This window comes from Carassius auratus, chromosome 7, assembly GCF_003368295.1.
Source record: "Carassius auratus strain Wakin chromosome 7, ASM336829v1, whole genome shotgun sequence".
In the NCBI taxonomy this organism is placed as follows: Eukaryota; Metazoa; Chordata; class Actinopteri; order Cypriniformes; family Cyprinidae; genus Carassius; species Carassius auratus.
In genome coordinates, this window is record NC_039249.1 from 22680715 (window position 1) to 22697533 (window position 16819).

General features: G+C 36.8%; 1 protein-coding gene across 2 annotated transcripts in view; it reads left to right on the top strand.

Moving 5' to 3' along the window:
* Window positions 1-16264, top strand: part of b4galnt4b (beta-1,4-N-acetyl-galactosaminyl transferase 4b) — an 83170-nt gene extending 66906 nt beyond the window's left edge. Inside the window, exons 10-21 of one of the 2 annotated variants that reach the window (XM_026267936.1) lie at window positions 1608-1674; window positions 4565-4708; window positions 5376-5485; window positions 7756-7856; window positions 7957-8030; window positions 10958-12215; window positions 13268-13617; window positions 13833-13986; window positions 14145-14217; window positions 14518-14671; window positions 15368-15494; window positions 15660-16264. In XM_026267936.1, coding sequence (XP_026123721.1) covers window positions 1608-1674; window positions 4565-4708; window positions 5376-5485; window positions 7756-7856; window positions 7957-8030; window positions 10958-12215; window positions 13268-13617; window positions 13833-13986; window positions 14145-14217; window positions 14518-14671; window positions 15368-15494; window positions 15660-15774 — 2727 coding nt within the window. In that variant the 3' untranslated portion in view covers window positions 15775-16264. Of the gene's footprint in view, window positions 1-1607; window positions 1675-4564; window positions 4709-5375; window positions 5486-7755; window positions 7857-7956; window positions 8031-10957; window positions 12216-13267; window positions 13618-13832; window positions 13987-14144; window positions 14218-14467; window positions 14672-15367; window positions 15495-15659 lie in introns of those variants that run through there. The other variant, XM_026267937.1, reaches the window with a different exon arrangement.
* The last annotated feature ends 555 nt before the right edge of the window (window positions 16265-16819 follow it).

Below are 16819 nucleotides of genomic sequence, written 5' to 3' on the forward strand. Positions count from 1 at the left end.
CACTGGGGGCATACAGGCATCTGTGGCTCCTCAGATCTGACATTGTGCTGTAACTGCACTCCATCGATTCCCGAAAGGCAGATCTGACCTTGAGAAACACAAGCTGTGCAGAACAACATGGTGAATACTAAGCACTGAAGAAAACTGATAAAGGTGTGTGAGATGTTTATGTTGTGTGTGTCTAAAACAAGTCCTCATCAATGAGTCGTAAGTAACGGTATGTTTGTTAGATGTTTAATTTTGGCATGCAACAAGATTGAGTGTTTGTCAAGATTCATTGACGGTCAAATAAATCAGCGAAATCATAATTGAGTCAAATAATCTTTTAAATGCTCATCTTTTGAGAGTGCGCTCGTGACTAATTAGTATGCAGTGACAGTGAGTTTTGTTATGTACCATTTTCTGGGACTGAAACTGTCACACTATAAGTAATGTCGACATCAAACTGCTCCGAATTCAAATTAATTTCTCTCTTTTTTTCTTTTTCTTTGTTCTCTCTTCCCTTTCCATTCCTCTCTCAATCTTTGTTCAGCTGTACAGTCTGAACTGTTGAAAGCCGTTGTGTAGTGTGGCATTGGTGTGTGAATGAGAGATTGGAAGTGTATGTGTGTGTGTGTGTGTGTGTGAAGATCAGTTCGATAAGAGTTATTGTTATGCAACTGCTAAATTACCTCTTGCGTGAGAGTGGCCGAGAAGTGATGTTGTAATTGTAGAGCCTCTTTATAAGAATTGCTACGTGTCTGTATATCCCATCTATTTCGAGAGCCAATGCCATCCCAGTGCATTGTGAGGGCAAAAGCAGAAAAGGACAGGGGAGGGTCGAGGGCGATTTACTAAGAATGCATTTTCATGTGTATTTATGCGCTTTTAAATTGTTTAAGCTCTCGATTTATTAAAGGAATTAGGCAAATAGATTATGCTGCAAATATGGCAAAAAAAATCAGTGCTGAACACTTTTTCAGAACTTTCTGTCTGAATGCAGTAAGATACCATAATCTGGCATGCTTTATTGCTACTGTACAACATCACGGCATTAGGCTGAATAGCTGTCAGCTATTAAATTAAAGTACACAATAAGATAATACCAATTTAGGTCAAAAATTGAGATTTATACATCATATAAAATTGAGATTTATACATCATATAACTCTTTGAAAATCTGGAATCTGAGGGTGCAATATAAATATATATATATAAATTATCAATTGCATTACATTTTTATTAAGCTGGGATGCAAGTAGTTAGTCAAAGATTAAATTCAGGTAAATATTTGCATTAAAATATGTATATTTATTTTATTTACTTAATGTTATTTGGTTAATTTGAACTGCATGTGGTTACAGAATAATTAATTTTTCTTAGATTTTTGTAGGTGGTTAACAATATACAGAGGAATAAACACGCAACTAAACAAGGCACAGGTGAACAACAAGCAACATACTTATATACCTAGCAATCAAAGAAAACAAGAAATAAACAAAGGGAACTGGAAAACATGAGCAACGTAATGAAAGAACAGGAAGAGTACTCTTGAACCTGAACATGACAGTCCTTTAGTGAATCATTAATTTTATTCACTAATTGTATTACTTTCTCTTCTCTTGCAGTGGAGACCGTTCCTTCCTGGGCTGAAGTATGATGTAATTGACTCAGCTTATATCTCATTGTACACAGGTAACTTCCTTCCTCCGTTTTATTTTTTTTTTACGCTAAAAATATGTGCACGCATTTCAGGGAAGATAAAAGAGAAAATGGAAGTAAACTCTCAGGAGTGCCATTTGCAAACTCTGCCTGTTCCAATCTGAATATTGCAGTTAACATTCACAGCCTCTGAACATTACAGTTTCTGCTGTTTGCATGAAAAGTGTCATTGTACTTATATTTGAATGTAGGCAGTGGCAAGTAGGTAATCACCAGAAAACACTTGCCCCTGAGTCTCCCGACAGTCAGCATATACTTAGTGTTCCTTCGTATATCGTCTTATCAAGCATTACACATGTTCATACGTTCCCCTTCAAATTACTGTCATTCATCAAGGGAACTGACTTTAATTTACACATGCTTTTAAGAGGAAGTAGAGACACAAAGTGAGAGAGGGACAGTGAAAAAAGAGAGAAAGACAATCCCCATGGCCCTCCTTTGCTTCGTTTACATAATTATTTGAGACGAAAGCAATTTTTCGATTAAATCCTCACTGTACTTAACAAGCTGAGGGAGAGGGGGATGTGCATTAGCTTCCATCGCCAGCCCACGCAGCTCACCGGTGAGTACGAAGCCAACTCCAGTGTCCTAATCATTAATCACGCAGACCACTCCCTCAGTGAAGACCGCACACACACTCTCTCTCTCTCTCTCCCTCTCGACATGTCATCAGGGAGATGCAGATGGAGCCAGAGCTCCTGGGTGCTTTGGCTTTCACTGTCCTTCTGCTCTGTTAAGAAGAGATACAGTGCAGGCCGAGCCGTCAGTTGTCCCTGTCACTGGCACCAGTCTCCCTTCCATTTGTTTTGTTTATGTGTTTATTTCTATTTTGTAGTCATTGTATTGTGTAACTTTAGTTTCTATTCATTCAGATTTGTATTTTTGTTTATTATGATTACTTTGTAAATCATGGTTATATTATTGATCAGTGTTGTATTTAAAGGGTATGTATTTGCACTTCTAAACAATTTTAGTGCTCTTAATTGGCAAAAATATTTGACATGATAAAAAATGAATGATAACAGAATTTTCTTTTTTTGGGGGGGTGAACTATCCCTTTAATTTCAATGAAAGCAAAGGAAGAAATGAAATAAGGAAACAATGAGACAGTGAATTGAAATTTTGAATTTTTGGCTTCTAGTCAAGCTATTTTTGAAACTGTACATTCTTAGAAAATAAAATTAGATACTAAGTGTTGTAGTATTACCAGTAGGAGAGGACTAATGTGTGATTTAGTGATAGTTAATGTGTTTTTTTTTTGTTTGTTAATTTAATTACAGTGGTTATTGATTGCATATTGCTTATATATATATATATATATATATATATATATATATATATATATATATATATATATATATATATATATATATATATATATATATATATATATATATATATATATAATATGTTGTACAGCAGGGGAGCAGGGATTTGTACAGTGTGTTACAGTTTTCTAATAACTGATTTAATGTTTTTCATTTAATTTTTTTTTTTTTCTAAGTGTTGTAGTTCACACGTCACAGTGCAGTGCAGACAATACAGTGTTTTACATTCAAGTTACTGATTTTTTTTTTCTCTAATTACAGTTAAGTTATTTAATATTTTTTTGCAAAATCATAAAGCACAATATGCAAAACATTACAGTACTTTAACAGTACTTTATTTCATAATACTCAGAACTGGAGCAAGGAGATCTTGTTTTCCTTTTGTTTTTCATTTTATGTTACAATTGTTTTGAATTTTTTAAATTTGCGTGGACTATTCAACATCCAGTAAAGCCATATGGTCCATTACTAAAGCATCAACAGAGATATCTGTCAAAGCCTGCAGTCTTTCAGCCTCCTAATGGCTTCATCTTGGATGTTACAGTAATATCCAGCATTCTCTCTTTTCATCCCTTTTCATCTCTGTCAGTGTTGTGTACTTGCTTTCTGCCTTACTGCCATCGGTGACTGACTTTGATGCTGTATAGCTTACACTTGCATAGTAACACATTTGCAGTGGATCGATAGGACTAATTAAAATGTGTATTCATCAGCGGCTAGCTGAGCAGACAGTGTTTTGAGCTCTCATAAAGTCAAGAGATAAACCATAATGAATAGAGTCTCCCTCGCATGCACACACCTGCATGCTTCACTGCCCATAGACTGATCACCAAGGGATTGTCTTAAAGCGTAGGCAGTGTGTGAGCCTGGTTACATCTCTTTAAGCCTTGGGGAAGTATCCATAAAAAATAAAATAAAAAAATAAACTGATCCAACCAGAAAAGAGGTTTCCCAGAGTGAGGTTGGATTTAGAGTTTCATCAGAGGTTTGGGGCACAGCGATGAGAATAATATTGAAGAGAAGCATGTTCGTTGAGTGTCTGCTCTGGCTCCAGATGTAGTGTGCTGATGGAACGCTGTTTAAAAAATGTGCTAAAATATGCAGTCGAGAATATAACTTATAAATATATTTAGAAGGAGAATATAAACAGCAGGTTTTACACTGCTTGTGCATCTTGAGTGCAGTTGTCATTAAAATTCTCAAATTATATTTGATAAAATATAAATAATTAGAAAAAAGAATCATACATACAAAAAATTCTAACAAAATAGAAACAAATATATATAAATTGTTATGCAGATGAAACCTGCAATAATAATAATAATAAAAAACTTATAACAATATAATAGCTTCTACAGTGGTCTTAGACTTTTGGACCCTAATAAATACTGTATACACTTATTTGTCAGCCATAGAAAAGCCAGTATTCTACCATTTCTATAATAGCAAACAGCAGGGGTTGTTGAGTGTTAGTCTGTTAGCTGATTTAAATTCACATGCTGTCTCTCACTGTCCTTTTTCTCTGTCTCTGACAGATGAATCCAGTCTGAAGATGAACAGTGTTCGTCACATCCCACAGACGCTGGCCAGTCACTCTCTCGCTCTGCGGGTTAACCATAGGACAGAGATACATACTGCAGATATGCTCAAACCAGACCCACGAGACACCTTCTACAAGAGTGAGTATTCCCTACAGTGTATTTGGATGTTAAGGTCATTTATGAACACTGTCCAGTCATATTGCTGGATCTCATTGTGCTGCTCTCAGTTGTAAGTCATGCATTCACCTGACCCAACTGATGCTTACTATTGGTTTAACACAATGATGGATATATAATGTGATATGATGTCATAATGTGATATATCATATATAATGCCATATGGCATAATGTTCAAAAGTTTTAAATCAGCTAACAAAATTGTCCATAAAATTTTCTTTCAGCATTCTAACACTGTTGTGTGTGTGTGTGTGTGTAGCTATGGTTGGTAAACAAAATAAACATCCATCTCTCAGGATAGACAGTGTGGATATGTGATTTGCAGTGTTTAATTGCTTGTGTGGAAGCTCAGCAGTGCATTGGTAGATCCATATGGTGGTGTAGATATAGGATGTCAGCTTGTTAGGAGCAGCAGCACTGAATATGTGACAGTCAGGACTGAGACACAAGCTAATAGTGATGAATAGAAACCAATGAATATCTGTATGGAAATCAGCAAACTGATTTTATGTAACATTTTTAATTTAAATGAATGAAAAGATGTTTGTGCTGAGTAGTTACTTCAATGTCGGCTGTCTTATGAAGGGTGTGGGAATTGTCTTATATGTTGACATATTTGTTGTCCTAGTTCCCATGATAGATCGGTCCAGGCTGGAGAATGTTCTGCCATCTTGTGTCTACTCTCCTACCTACGTGGTGAAGGACTTCCCTATCGCTCGCTATCAGGGCCTGCAGTTTGTAAGTAACAGTCTCGACAAGCACACTGTCCATCTTGATGACAGAAATGTTGACTGCTGATTTTTAAAAATGTCGTAAAATATGCAGTCGATAACTTACCTCACTCTAGGACAGCTTTGGCTCAATTTGTTGCTTTAAACGGGGGTCATATGATGTGATTTCAAGTTTTCCTTTTTCTTTGGAGTGTTACAAGCTGATTGATAAGATCCCTGTTGCAAGTTGCAAAGACTAAAGTCTCAAAACAAGAGAGATTGTTTATCAAAATTAAGACTGCCCTGCCCCCCTAAAATGGCTCATTAAAACACGCCCCCACATCTCTACATCACTATGTGGAAATATTTATTTAATGCCGCCCAAATGTTCACGCAAAGAAAGAAGGCGTGGTTACAGTAATCAACGTTACATTTACATTTAGATTTATGCATTTAGCAGACGCTTTTATCTAAAGCGACTTATAAATGAGGACAGTGGAAGCAAGTGTTGAATCAGCCGTGTCAGGGAGATGATGTGTATCTAGGCAGAAGCTAATTTTTATTTGGCCAAACTTTATTTGGCCTTCCGAAAGTAGATGCATTTAGGAATCTTTAAGATTACTTTATACAACAGAACAGCAAAGCATTTTATGGACGACCGTTTCGTGAACCTAGAGGAGAGGAGGTAATTCTGACTTTGCTACGACAATCTGACACTTCTGAATCGGCTACTGGAAGTATGTTTTGTTATTAGTTTAAGTATTTGCTATTGACTGTTCAAACGTAAAGTTTTGCGCGTCGTTTGTGTTTGTGTGTGTGTGTGTGTGTGTGTGGGTGAGAGAGAGAGAGACAGGGTCACACAGTGGAGTCAGCTATCTTAACCCTCTGTGGTTTGTGAACTGCAAACACATACAAGCTTCATCACTGTGTCTGTCACGTGACTCTGTTCCCCTTTCGGGCTTGAACTGATGGTAAAACTAAGGACATTATTAACTGTCTTTTACATTTATTTTGAAAGATGAAGCTCGTGATTATGGAAAGGGGCATTACATTTCCGACGAGTGCTTGCAGTGTTCATCAAATCACAATGCACTGGGTCAGCTGGCCAATCAGAGCAGACTGTGCTTGTCAGAAGGAGGGACTTTGTAGAAAACAATGTGTTTGAAAGAGGCGGGGCATAGAGGACCTACAATAATGTACAATATTTTTTTTTTTTTTGTGTGTTAAAGCATTTCAGCATATTCTGTTAAACCAAATACACAAAATAATGGTCTTTAAAAAAGCATCATATGACCCCTTTAAACTTTACAGTTGTGGTCAACTTTAGAGCATTTGATACATTATTTCTTATTGTGAAATAGTATTACAATTTAAAATGATGTTTTCTATTTGAATATATTTTCAAATGTAATTTATTCCTGTTATGGCAAAGCTCAATTTTTTTTTCCATTACTTACATTTCTTATTATTAATATTTTTGTGAAAACAGTTATATGTTTTTTCTGTATTTTTAAAATAATCAAAAGTTCAAAAGAAAAAAAGTATTTTGACGTAATCTAATTTATGACCACCAAAATTTAGCAAATAAGCAAATTTTTAATTAACCTCAAGTTGAATATAAAGATGTTTATTGATATCAATTTTCTTATATGAATTTGTTTCCTGACATTTTTATAAATAAAATAAAAAAAGTCAAAAGTTTCATTTCCATTAAAGCCCTTAGAATTTCTAAGATAAATATATAATATAATTTTCTAGTTACAGTATGCAGCTCTGGAAGGTATGGTTTACTATACTGCTGACTGCTTTGCTGTCTGGAAAATCATGTCATTTGCTGATCATAAAGAATGTGATTTTGAATAACATTCAATTCTAAATTTGTTTTATTTTTATATTTTATTTATTTTAATATATAGTCACTCCTAGTTTCTGTAAATAAAAACAAGTTTGAAAATAAACAGCTGTGTTAATTGCAGTGAATTACCAGAAATATCTTGGCCTACATGGGGTTTTGAAAACTGTCTTGGACAGTGGCCCCCATGAAAAAGGTTGAGAACCACTGATGAAGTGGACCTGCTCTATTTAAATGATATCTCTGTGCTTAGAGCAAACATTGCCCTCTTTTGGTCATCAATGTTAAACACAAGTCTGAGACGAGAGAGTAAATCTCATGCAGTCCAATTACAGTCACTGTTTTTAATTATTCTGGTTGTTTTATTTGACACACTTTTGGCTTAATAAATACATCTACCATTTTTCTTTACCTATTTTCTCATATTCTTATGTGTGCTCAACCAGGTCTACCTTTCTTATGTGTATCCCAATGACTTCACCAGACTTACTCATATGGAGAAAAAGAACAAATGCTTCTACCGAGAATCTCCTGTCTACTTAGAAAAGTATGAATCCTTACCGATCATAAGAGGAAATTAAGCAATAACTAATTATGTAAATAAAAAGATAACCATGGCCCTGTTATTCTTTCGAATTATCATGTAGATTTGGCTTCTACAAGTACGTGAAGATGGATGAGGACGAGGATGACCAGCCTGTTTTCTTCCCCAAACCTGATGGTCTGTGTTCAGCTGGGATCTTAATAACAGATAAGAATTCAGCAGCTGTTTGCTCTCTTTAAAATCTCACCATCTGTAATGAGCCAAGCGACATATGTGTTCCCAGGGTTCAAAATTAACACAAACCAGACGGCAAATGTGAGTAGAAATGGGCTTTAAGGAGTAAATAAAACAGTTGGCCGCCAACTTTATTAGGATCATTACATGGATTAGGATACACTGTTAGTAAAATACAGAGGTGGGTAGTAACGAGTTACATTTACTTCGTTACATTTACTTGAGTAATTTTTCGGGGGTAACGAATACTTTTCGGAGTATATTTAAAGATGGGTACTTTATACTCTTACTTGAGTACATTTTTTGGGAAAAATCTGTACTTTTACTTCGTTACTGTGGGCGACGCCCCTCTCGTTACTTTATCTTAATGCAATAAATGCTTCAGTTTATTCCAAACACGCCGTCTACTTTTCTCTGGACAATGAGCGATGCCCATTCGCGAATGATTAATTCTTTTGAGTCAACTCTGTTCAAAGGCTTGATCAAACCAGTCGGCAAACGAGTGAATTGGTTCATGAATCAGTTTGAATGAGTCGTTCAGTTCCATGCTGCACGCGCTGAGTGTCTGAAGTGGTTCACTCAGAGTTGTAACGTTTAAGAATATTAGCAGCGTTGAAAACGTTGCTATGGAACTGCACTGAATGAAAGCTAATCTGCAAAGGCTATTATTTGCTTGCGGTGGATATCCTTATTAGATGAACGCGTGTGCGGTCTACTGTTTAACAGGTAATAACTTGGGCTACATTCGATTACAGTACACGATAGCACTGTGACATTAGTTTGTTGTACGTGTGTGGCTTATAACAGGTTGAATGCAGCTTCCAAAAGACAAAGAATAGCCGATTAAGATTTTATTAATTTTAATACAATCACACCAGTGCGAGTACGTTCAGCAAGTCATATCATCAGCTGCTAAATTCAGATCTGTGATCGCTTGCTGGCGCTGAGCCAGAGACAGACGCGTTTTTACAGCGCTGCGCATTAACCAATCACACACGGTTCTGTTGAGCTTTTGAATGCAATGGCCAATCAGAGGTGTTCCGATGAGTCATCGCTGAAATGCCGGTGCTTCCTTCACTCGCTCACTTACTGAATACCTCTTTCTGCCGAATTCTCTCGTCAGAAACAACAAAGTGCAGATGTGTGTACGAATCTATAATTAAGATACTGATTTCACAGTGTTAACAGTTTCAGTGATTTTAATGGTAGTTTCTGAGAGTGATTGAAATCTAGACTGTCAGTGAAAATTATGTTTAATGTAAATGTTATTTGCTCTCTTTCTGAACAATGAAAGATTAGTAGCAATATTTATATCACATTAACTTTCAATGTTAAATTCACATTTAAAATAAAGTCAGTCGTATTAAAAATATGTTATGGCATGATACCTATATTTGTTACTTAAATAAACAGACAGGGTTTTATAATAAATTACATAAATTGGATTAAAGGCTGATGAAATATATACATTTATACACACACACATACATTACTTACATTTTTTGTCTATATATCTTTATAAAAAAAGGCTCCGTATATATGACCCAAAGTAACTAGTAACTAACTACTTGAGTAGATTTTTTATCCGATACTCTTTTACTCTTACTCAAGTAACTATTCAAGACTAGTACTTTTACTTTTACTTGAGTAAATATTTCTAGAATTACTTTTACTTTTACTTGAGTAAAGTTTTTGGGTACTCTACCCACCTCTGGTAAAATACAGTTTAATTGTCACTTATAGAAAGATCACGATATCGCATTTCGCATTTCTTTGTTTTCTCTTTTTTTGGTCAACGACCACTCAGTATGCAAAAGAAGGAAGGCAGAGAGAATTTGTAACCATAACTGTAAAAAAAAAAACATTCATAAAGTCTAACCTAGTCCTTCTGAAGCTTCAAGGCATTAAATGGTAGAGATGGTCTAGTGAGTGTACATACAGTAGGTGCATCATAAATGTTTCCTCCCCTGCAGTCACGACATGAAAACTATTAAAATTATAATTTAAAAAATATTTTATATAGAATTTATATATATATATATATATATATTAACTGACTTATTGTTAATGCAGTACAGGTAATGACAACCTTCTGTGTTCTCCAGTGATTTACATTATGTGCATTATGTGATTAATTTACAGCGAAACAAAAGAAAACATTATAGCTCTCTCTCTCTCTCTCTCTCTCTCTCTCTCTCTCTCTCTCTCTCTCTCTCTCTCTCTCTCTCTCTCTCTCTCTCTCTCTCTCTATATATATATATATATATATATATGTGTGTATGTATGTATACACATATATATACTGCCTTGCATAAAATAGTCAAATTGAACATGCTCAGTGTAACTGCAAAACTGCCTTCTACTACACTGATTCACATGTATATGTATGTATGTATGTATGTATGTATGTATGTACGTTCTGTATTTAGGGAAAACACACAATGTGTGTGTGTGTGTTTGTACCAGGTGCAGTTTCATCAAAACACTCATCTTCATATATCATTCTTCAAGTGACCTTCACTACAGTAAACAAAATCACAAATAAAAGTAAGGCAAAGTAATGCAAAGTTTCGTGACCAGTACAAATTATTTATCAGTCAAAAAACTTGTAAAACTAAATTTAAAAGTCAAACTGGCATATGTGGCAAATAGTTGATTTTGGACCTTGTGTGTGCATTTGGACAGCTGCAACATGCTGTGTGTAACAGCATGGATGGACGGCCTGGAGATGATAATCATTAGCGGTAGATTTCCATCAACACTGCAGCAGCCTCACTGACTCTTTAATCATGTCATTAAGAAATTCCCATTTCAGATTACATGAATTATTTAAAGGGGTTTGGTTTGATGGGACTCGTCTCTTCTGACAGATTTCCTGGAGGAGGAGGAAGGCATCGACCCAGAGGAGACAATCAATTCCAGCAACCGGCCAGTCAAGAGGACTAGTCCGCCCTATCAGACATCAAGAATCACCGCGTCCACTGCTTCCTCCAAGCCTGATAGATTAGACAGGGGTTCAAAGAGCTACATCACTCAGCAAGGAAGGCAGTACGTTCAGTTAAAAGAGCGAGAAGGGAGTACAAGAATGAAAGGGGAAAGGTATTTTAAACACTCACTTGTGGTGGATGATGAAATGACAGAAATAAGACAGGCAAAGGGTAGTACAGGTGCGTTAGACCCTCAAAGTGGGTCTCTAAATGAACAGACAGGAGCGAGCGAGGAGCTAGGGGAATCCCGAACACTTGCGCTGGTTCAGAGAGGACGTACTTTAACATGGCTTCTGCCTGACCCAGGACTGCCAAACCAGAGTAAACTGACAGAAACTTCTAGCCCACCTGTGAAGGGAAGATCCCTCTTTAAGCTTCCTCAGAAGTCTCCTCTCTATGTCTTGGCCAATCGGATTTTAGGCAAACCTGTGGTTGGGACCAGTGTGGAAAAAGAGACTAATACCAATAAAATTTACATCACTAGAGCCCGTCCTCCAGTAAGCAGACCAAAACCTCCTTTGGAAGTGTTTCCTGGTGTGTTCCTGTATCAGTCTAGAAAGAGCAAGAGGCTTGTGGATTTGAGTTCAAAATGGAGGTCCTTAAAAACCCAAGCAGCTGCTTCTCTCGCCTGGCAGAACTTCCCCTTAATGGGTCTTAAGACTTCCACCCAATCTGCCCTGTTAAAACACAGTCATCCTTCCTTGCCTACGGAGCCTGGGCCTCATAATAAGGGTGACCCTACAGCCTCCATATCAGATCCAGACAGCTTGCCTCCTTCAAGCTCGGAAAGGAGAGACCACCCTGGGTTAAACTCGTCTGAGAACAGCCGGTCTCCTGAGGTGCAGCCAACAAAGGTCTCAGAGATGCCTGAGGGATCGGACCTGGCTCCTCAGAGCAGAGGCCTCGAGGAAGGAGAGATGTCAGAGTACAGTTACGAGGAGACTGAAGTGAGGCCACGCTTGTCAGAGGAGGCCATAAACTGGCAGCGGACCTTCAGCGTGAACCCTGTGGACTTTGAGCTGCTGAGGTCCGACTGGAATGACCTGAGGTGTAACGTCTCGGGGAACCTGCAGCTCGCAGAGAACGAGGTCCTTGACGTGATCTCACAGTACATGGAGAGGCTGAATGAGAGGAATGGAGGGTGAGGATATTTAAAAATGCAAATGAGGATATTTAAAGGGATATTTCACTCAAAAATAAATATTTCATTATGTACCCACATTCGTATGGTAACACTATGTACCTGCAGAGGTGGAACTTCATTGGACATTTCCAGTTTTATAAATTGTTCCTTTTGATAAGAAATAAAGTGCCATCTTCCGAATTATGTCCATTTTTTTTTTTTTTTTTTTTGAAATTCAAACGATTAATGGCATTTTTGATGTGGTGAGACAGATCGCTGTATTGTTTATTAAATTATTTCATGTTAATTATGTTTAAAGAAATCTGTTATTAAACAAGTTATGCCAGCCACTGTGTAAATTGAATATATTGCAACAACAAACATTATAATTTAGAAGTCAATAAAAAAAATCTGCATTATGCACAATTTACATGTGTTTATTTATTTATTTATAGAAAGAGCAGAACTGTTCAGTAAACCACTGTTTAATAAAAAAAGCAATTTAATGTTTAGTTTTGACAACCTGCTGTATCGAAACCAAACATAACCATGACATCAAAATTATATAATATTATTATTAAATAATAAAGAAAGCATTTACATGCAGTATGCTTTAAGGCACAGTTGGAAAAACAGCCTTTAATATGAATAATTATATAGAAGACAGAAAATGAACAGTATTTTTTTTTTTACTTTACTAATAATATGGACCTTAGTGAAAAAAAAAAAATTATATATATACATGATTCAAAGATGAATAAATATGACCCTTCTAAATATATGTGTGGGTTTTTCCAAGTGTAGAGCTATCTTTTAATTCTAAGCTTGTACTGAGACAGTCTAAACTCCTGCTGGTAAGCGGTCTCTCAGTGGGTCGCTTCATGCAGTTTTATCATAACAAATGGGAAACCTTTATTACTACTGACACAACTAGATTAAACAGGATACGTGGTGTTACATAGTGTACTTACATTTATCATGTATATTCCTTACTGTCTCATTTAAATGCACTCTATTTACAGCAACTGTTCTCATTTTTTCTCACGGTTTCTTCTTCACCTCTCTGACAGGATCTACACTCTGGTCCGGATTGTAAATGTAGAGAAGAGGAGAGACTCAGCCAGGGGCAACCGTTATTTAATGGAGCTGTTGTTGATGGAGGGAGGGAAAAGAGTGGTGCGCCTATCTGACTACATCTATCTGCTGTTGCACCGCAGTCGATATGAGGAGGGAATTGAGAGCAGAGAGGGAACTTTAACCTCATCCCACCATACACCCTCCAAAAACCCACCGCCCAGCGGCTCCAGTTCCCAAACACACAGCACCACACCCTGGAGCACCAGCTGGGCCAAACCCCTGCTCTGCCAGCCAACCATGTTAGAATGGAGACATGACGTGATGGTACACTTCGTAGTACCAGGTATTTCAAACTAATATGAGCTCCTGTTTATGCATATTTATCAAAGCAATGCCAATAAGTGTACATAAATGTATAAGGACTGTAGAGAGCATGTCAATTTGAAAGCAAAGCCAGACACGGGCCATTTTAGGAGCACAATATAACTAGTTCAATTTATGAATAGCTTGGCAAACTGCAGTCTCATAGCCACTCACCTGAGCTGTCTTCTGTGACAGTAAAGAACCAGGCTCGCTGGGTGCAGCAGTTTATCTCAGATATGGAGCTCCTGCACCATGAGACCAAGGATGAGAATTTCAGCGTGATCATTGTAGACTTCCAGAGCGATGACATGGATGTGGAGCAGGCACTGAAGGAGAGCATGGTGCCCAGGTGAGTACTGAGTTCCTGTGTCTTTCCACAGTCCCTGCATAGATCTTCTCAGGAGGATTCTTCATGCGAGTCCTGGTTTGGGCTCACATACCATTTGGAACTGAGAAAAACAATCTTTTTTTTCTGTTTTTGTTTTTTGTTCTTGGCTCTTTGTGTAGGTACAAGTATCTGAGACGTGAAGGGAACTTCGAGAGATCGTCTGGTTTACAGATGGGTGTAGACACCATAGAGGTGAGAAGATTTTAAACAGGCCTTTTCTATTATAAATATGTACAATACCTGGGGTGATCTATGTTTGGGAACAATATTTGAAAGTTGAATTTTAATGGAAAATAATGCGCTTTTATAGATGATTAAAGAGCTCTCTTTCCCAGAATGGAAGCTTATGTAAAAGGTGTTTTGGGATTTTTTTTTTTCGGCATTTGAAAATTAATTCAAAACAGCTTTAATTTATAAGTAATATTTACACATTTTCTCCAAGACAATTGGTTGCACAAAGCAACACTGGTGATGGTGTAACATCATTTCCAGGACAGTCACAGCATAGTGTTCCTGTGTGACCTGCATATCCACTTCCCTCACAATATCCTGGAGACTATTAGGAAGCACTGTGTGGAAGGCAGACTGGCCTTCGCACCCATCGTCATGAGACTGGACTGTGGGAGCTCACCTCTGGAGCCTGATGGTAAAACATATACACAGACACTTATAGAGACAGCTGTTAGGTACATGTAAACACATATGCCTAAACACCAGTTGTGCATAATGTGTCTGATTCTATTTCTTACATATCCTGTTTGTTTTAAACAGAGTCATATTACTGTCTTTTGGTATAATGTCTTGCAGTTTTACTTCTTACTTTTTTCACTTTAATGGACTTTGGTGAATAATAATATAGTATGGTTATTATAAAAACATAAGTTCATAGTAATTCAAAAGTCAGGAAAATCTCTGCATTGTTTTTATTCACCAGTTGTATTTTACCATAAGCAGGATTGATATGTGACATGAGATGAGTGGATGAGTGGAAGGATTGTTTGAAAAAGGTTACATCAGATTGTAATTGGTTATTTATACAGGAAGAGGCAAATTTAATTTATTTTCTTATTTGCCGTTGTCAGACACATTTTAGTCTAAAACTAATTTGCATATTTATTTTGCTTGGTCAATATATTATATGCATCCTCTGGCATTTTGGAAGTGATTTCCCTCGGTTAGTGTATTGCACATGAATTTACATAAAACTGCTTCTATGTTATGCACATTGGCATAAAATTGCCATGAAACTAAATTGCTAAATTGGTTTAGAATGCATTTGTAAGAAACTGGAAGCTCTCCATTGTTTGTGTACATTTATCTGAGGTCTGATTTTCTCACACAGGCTTTTGGGAAGTGAATGGCTTTGGCTTGTTTGGAATTTATAAGTCTGATTTTGATAAAATTGGTGGAATGAACACTGAGGAGTTTAAAGACCGCTGGGGAGGAGAAGACTGGGAGCTGCTGGACAGGTAATTAATTCCATTGCTAATGCCAGTTTGTTCTGGTAACACTGTATGATAATGTTCCATCACATAACATTAGCTAATGCATTAATAAACTGTGTGGCTTAACTAAGAGGATGTGAAATTTTATATCAAACCAGTCATGTCTTCCTCTATCACATCTTCTCATAGGGTTCTGCAGAACGGACTAGAGGTAGAAAGACTGCGACTGAGGAACTTTTACCACTATTTCCACTCCAAACGGGGCATGTGGAACATTCCTATTAAAAGACCATCTCAAGGATAACAGAGGAACACAGAGGACCCTGCTGTTGTTTTTGGCAGGCTTAGTGTGTGTGGTAGCCATTTCTCTGCCCCAGTCGATGCTCAGGGGAACATGGGCCTGCCACACTGTGTTTGATGTGAGCGCTGGAGTTTGATGAACAAGATTTTCTTAAGGGCATTGCCAAGTTGATTCAACTTAAAGGGTAAAATATGAATCTATGAAGAAACCAGGAGAATGCCGAGAGTGGATAATTGAAGGCACATGCACATGAGACATTTTAAAAATGCTTCTTTGCCAATCTTAAGATTGAAAAGAAATGTAAAGAGAGAGGGTTGTCTAATATTCTGCAGTTTGTCTCTTTATTTCAAACCTAATGAGTAGTTTAAAATAGCAGAGGTTTATTCAAAATACTTACAGTAGAGGGTGCCAAATTATAAAGAGCGTTAGAGTTATACAGTAATACAGACAAGTTTTGAAGAAGGGATAATTTCTGTGAAATTGTTTGTAGAGGATTTAGGTATGTACTTTTCTCTGTTCAAATTTCTTATTTTGAAGAATAAATAAAGTTCATTACAATTAATCTTGTTCATGTTCAGATATTATTTCAGTATAATCCTTCTACTAACCACCACACGAGGGCATAAATGTGCATCAAACAGATGCAGAAATATTTCACCTCTATGGAATAAGTGTACAATTTTAATTTGTTTAATTTAGCTGCTATGTATTGCCTATTAACCCGAGACTAATCATGTTCATTCAAACAACAAACATTTATTTATTTATTTATTTATTTATTTATTTATTTATTTATTTATTTATTTATTAAAGTTTAGTGGTGTCGATAGTGATGTAAATAAGAGGTAGACTGTGTTTAGATAAAATAAAAAAAAACACCGAACTCCTATGTTCTGACTTTACACCGAACTGCGCGAGCGTTGCGCGTGTCTGATTGGTTGAGAGAAAGCTGTACGCTGATTGGACGAAACTTTTAGCTGTCAAAAGTTTTTCTGACCAGCGTTTGGTCATACGGCACTGGATCGCCCATGTGTGCAGATCTTTAAAG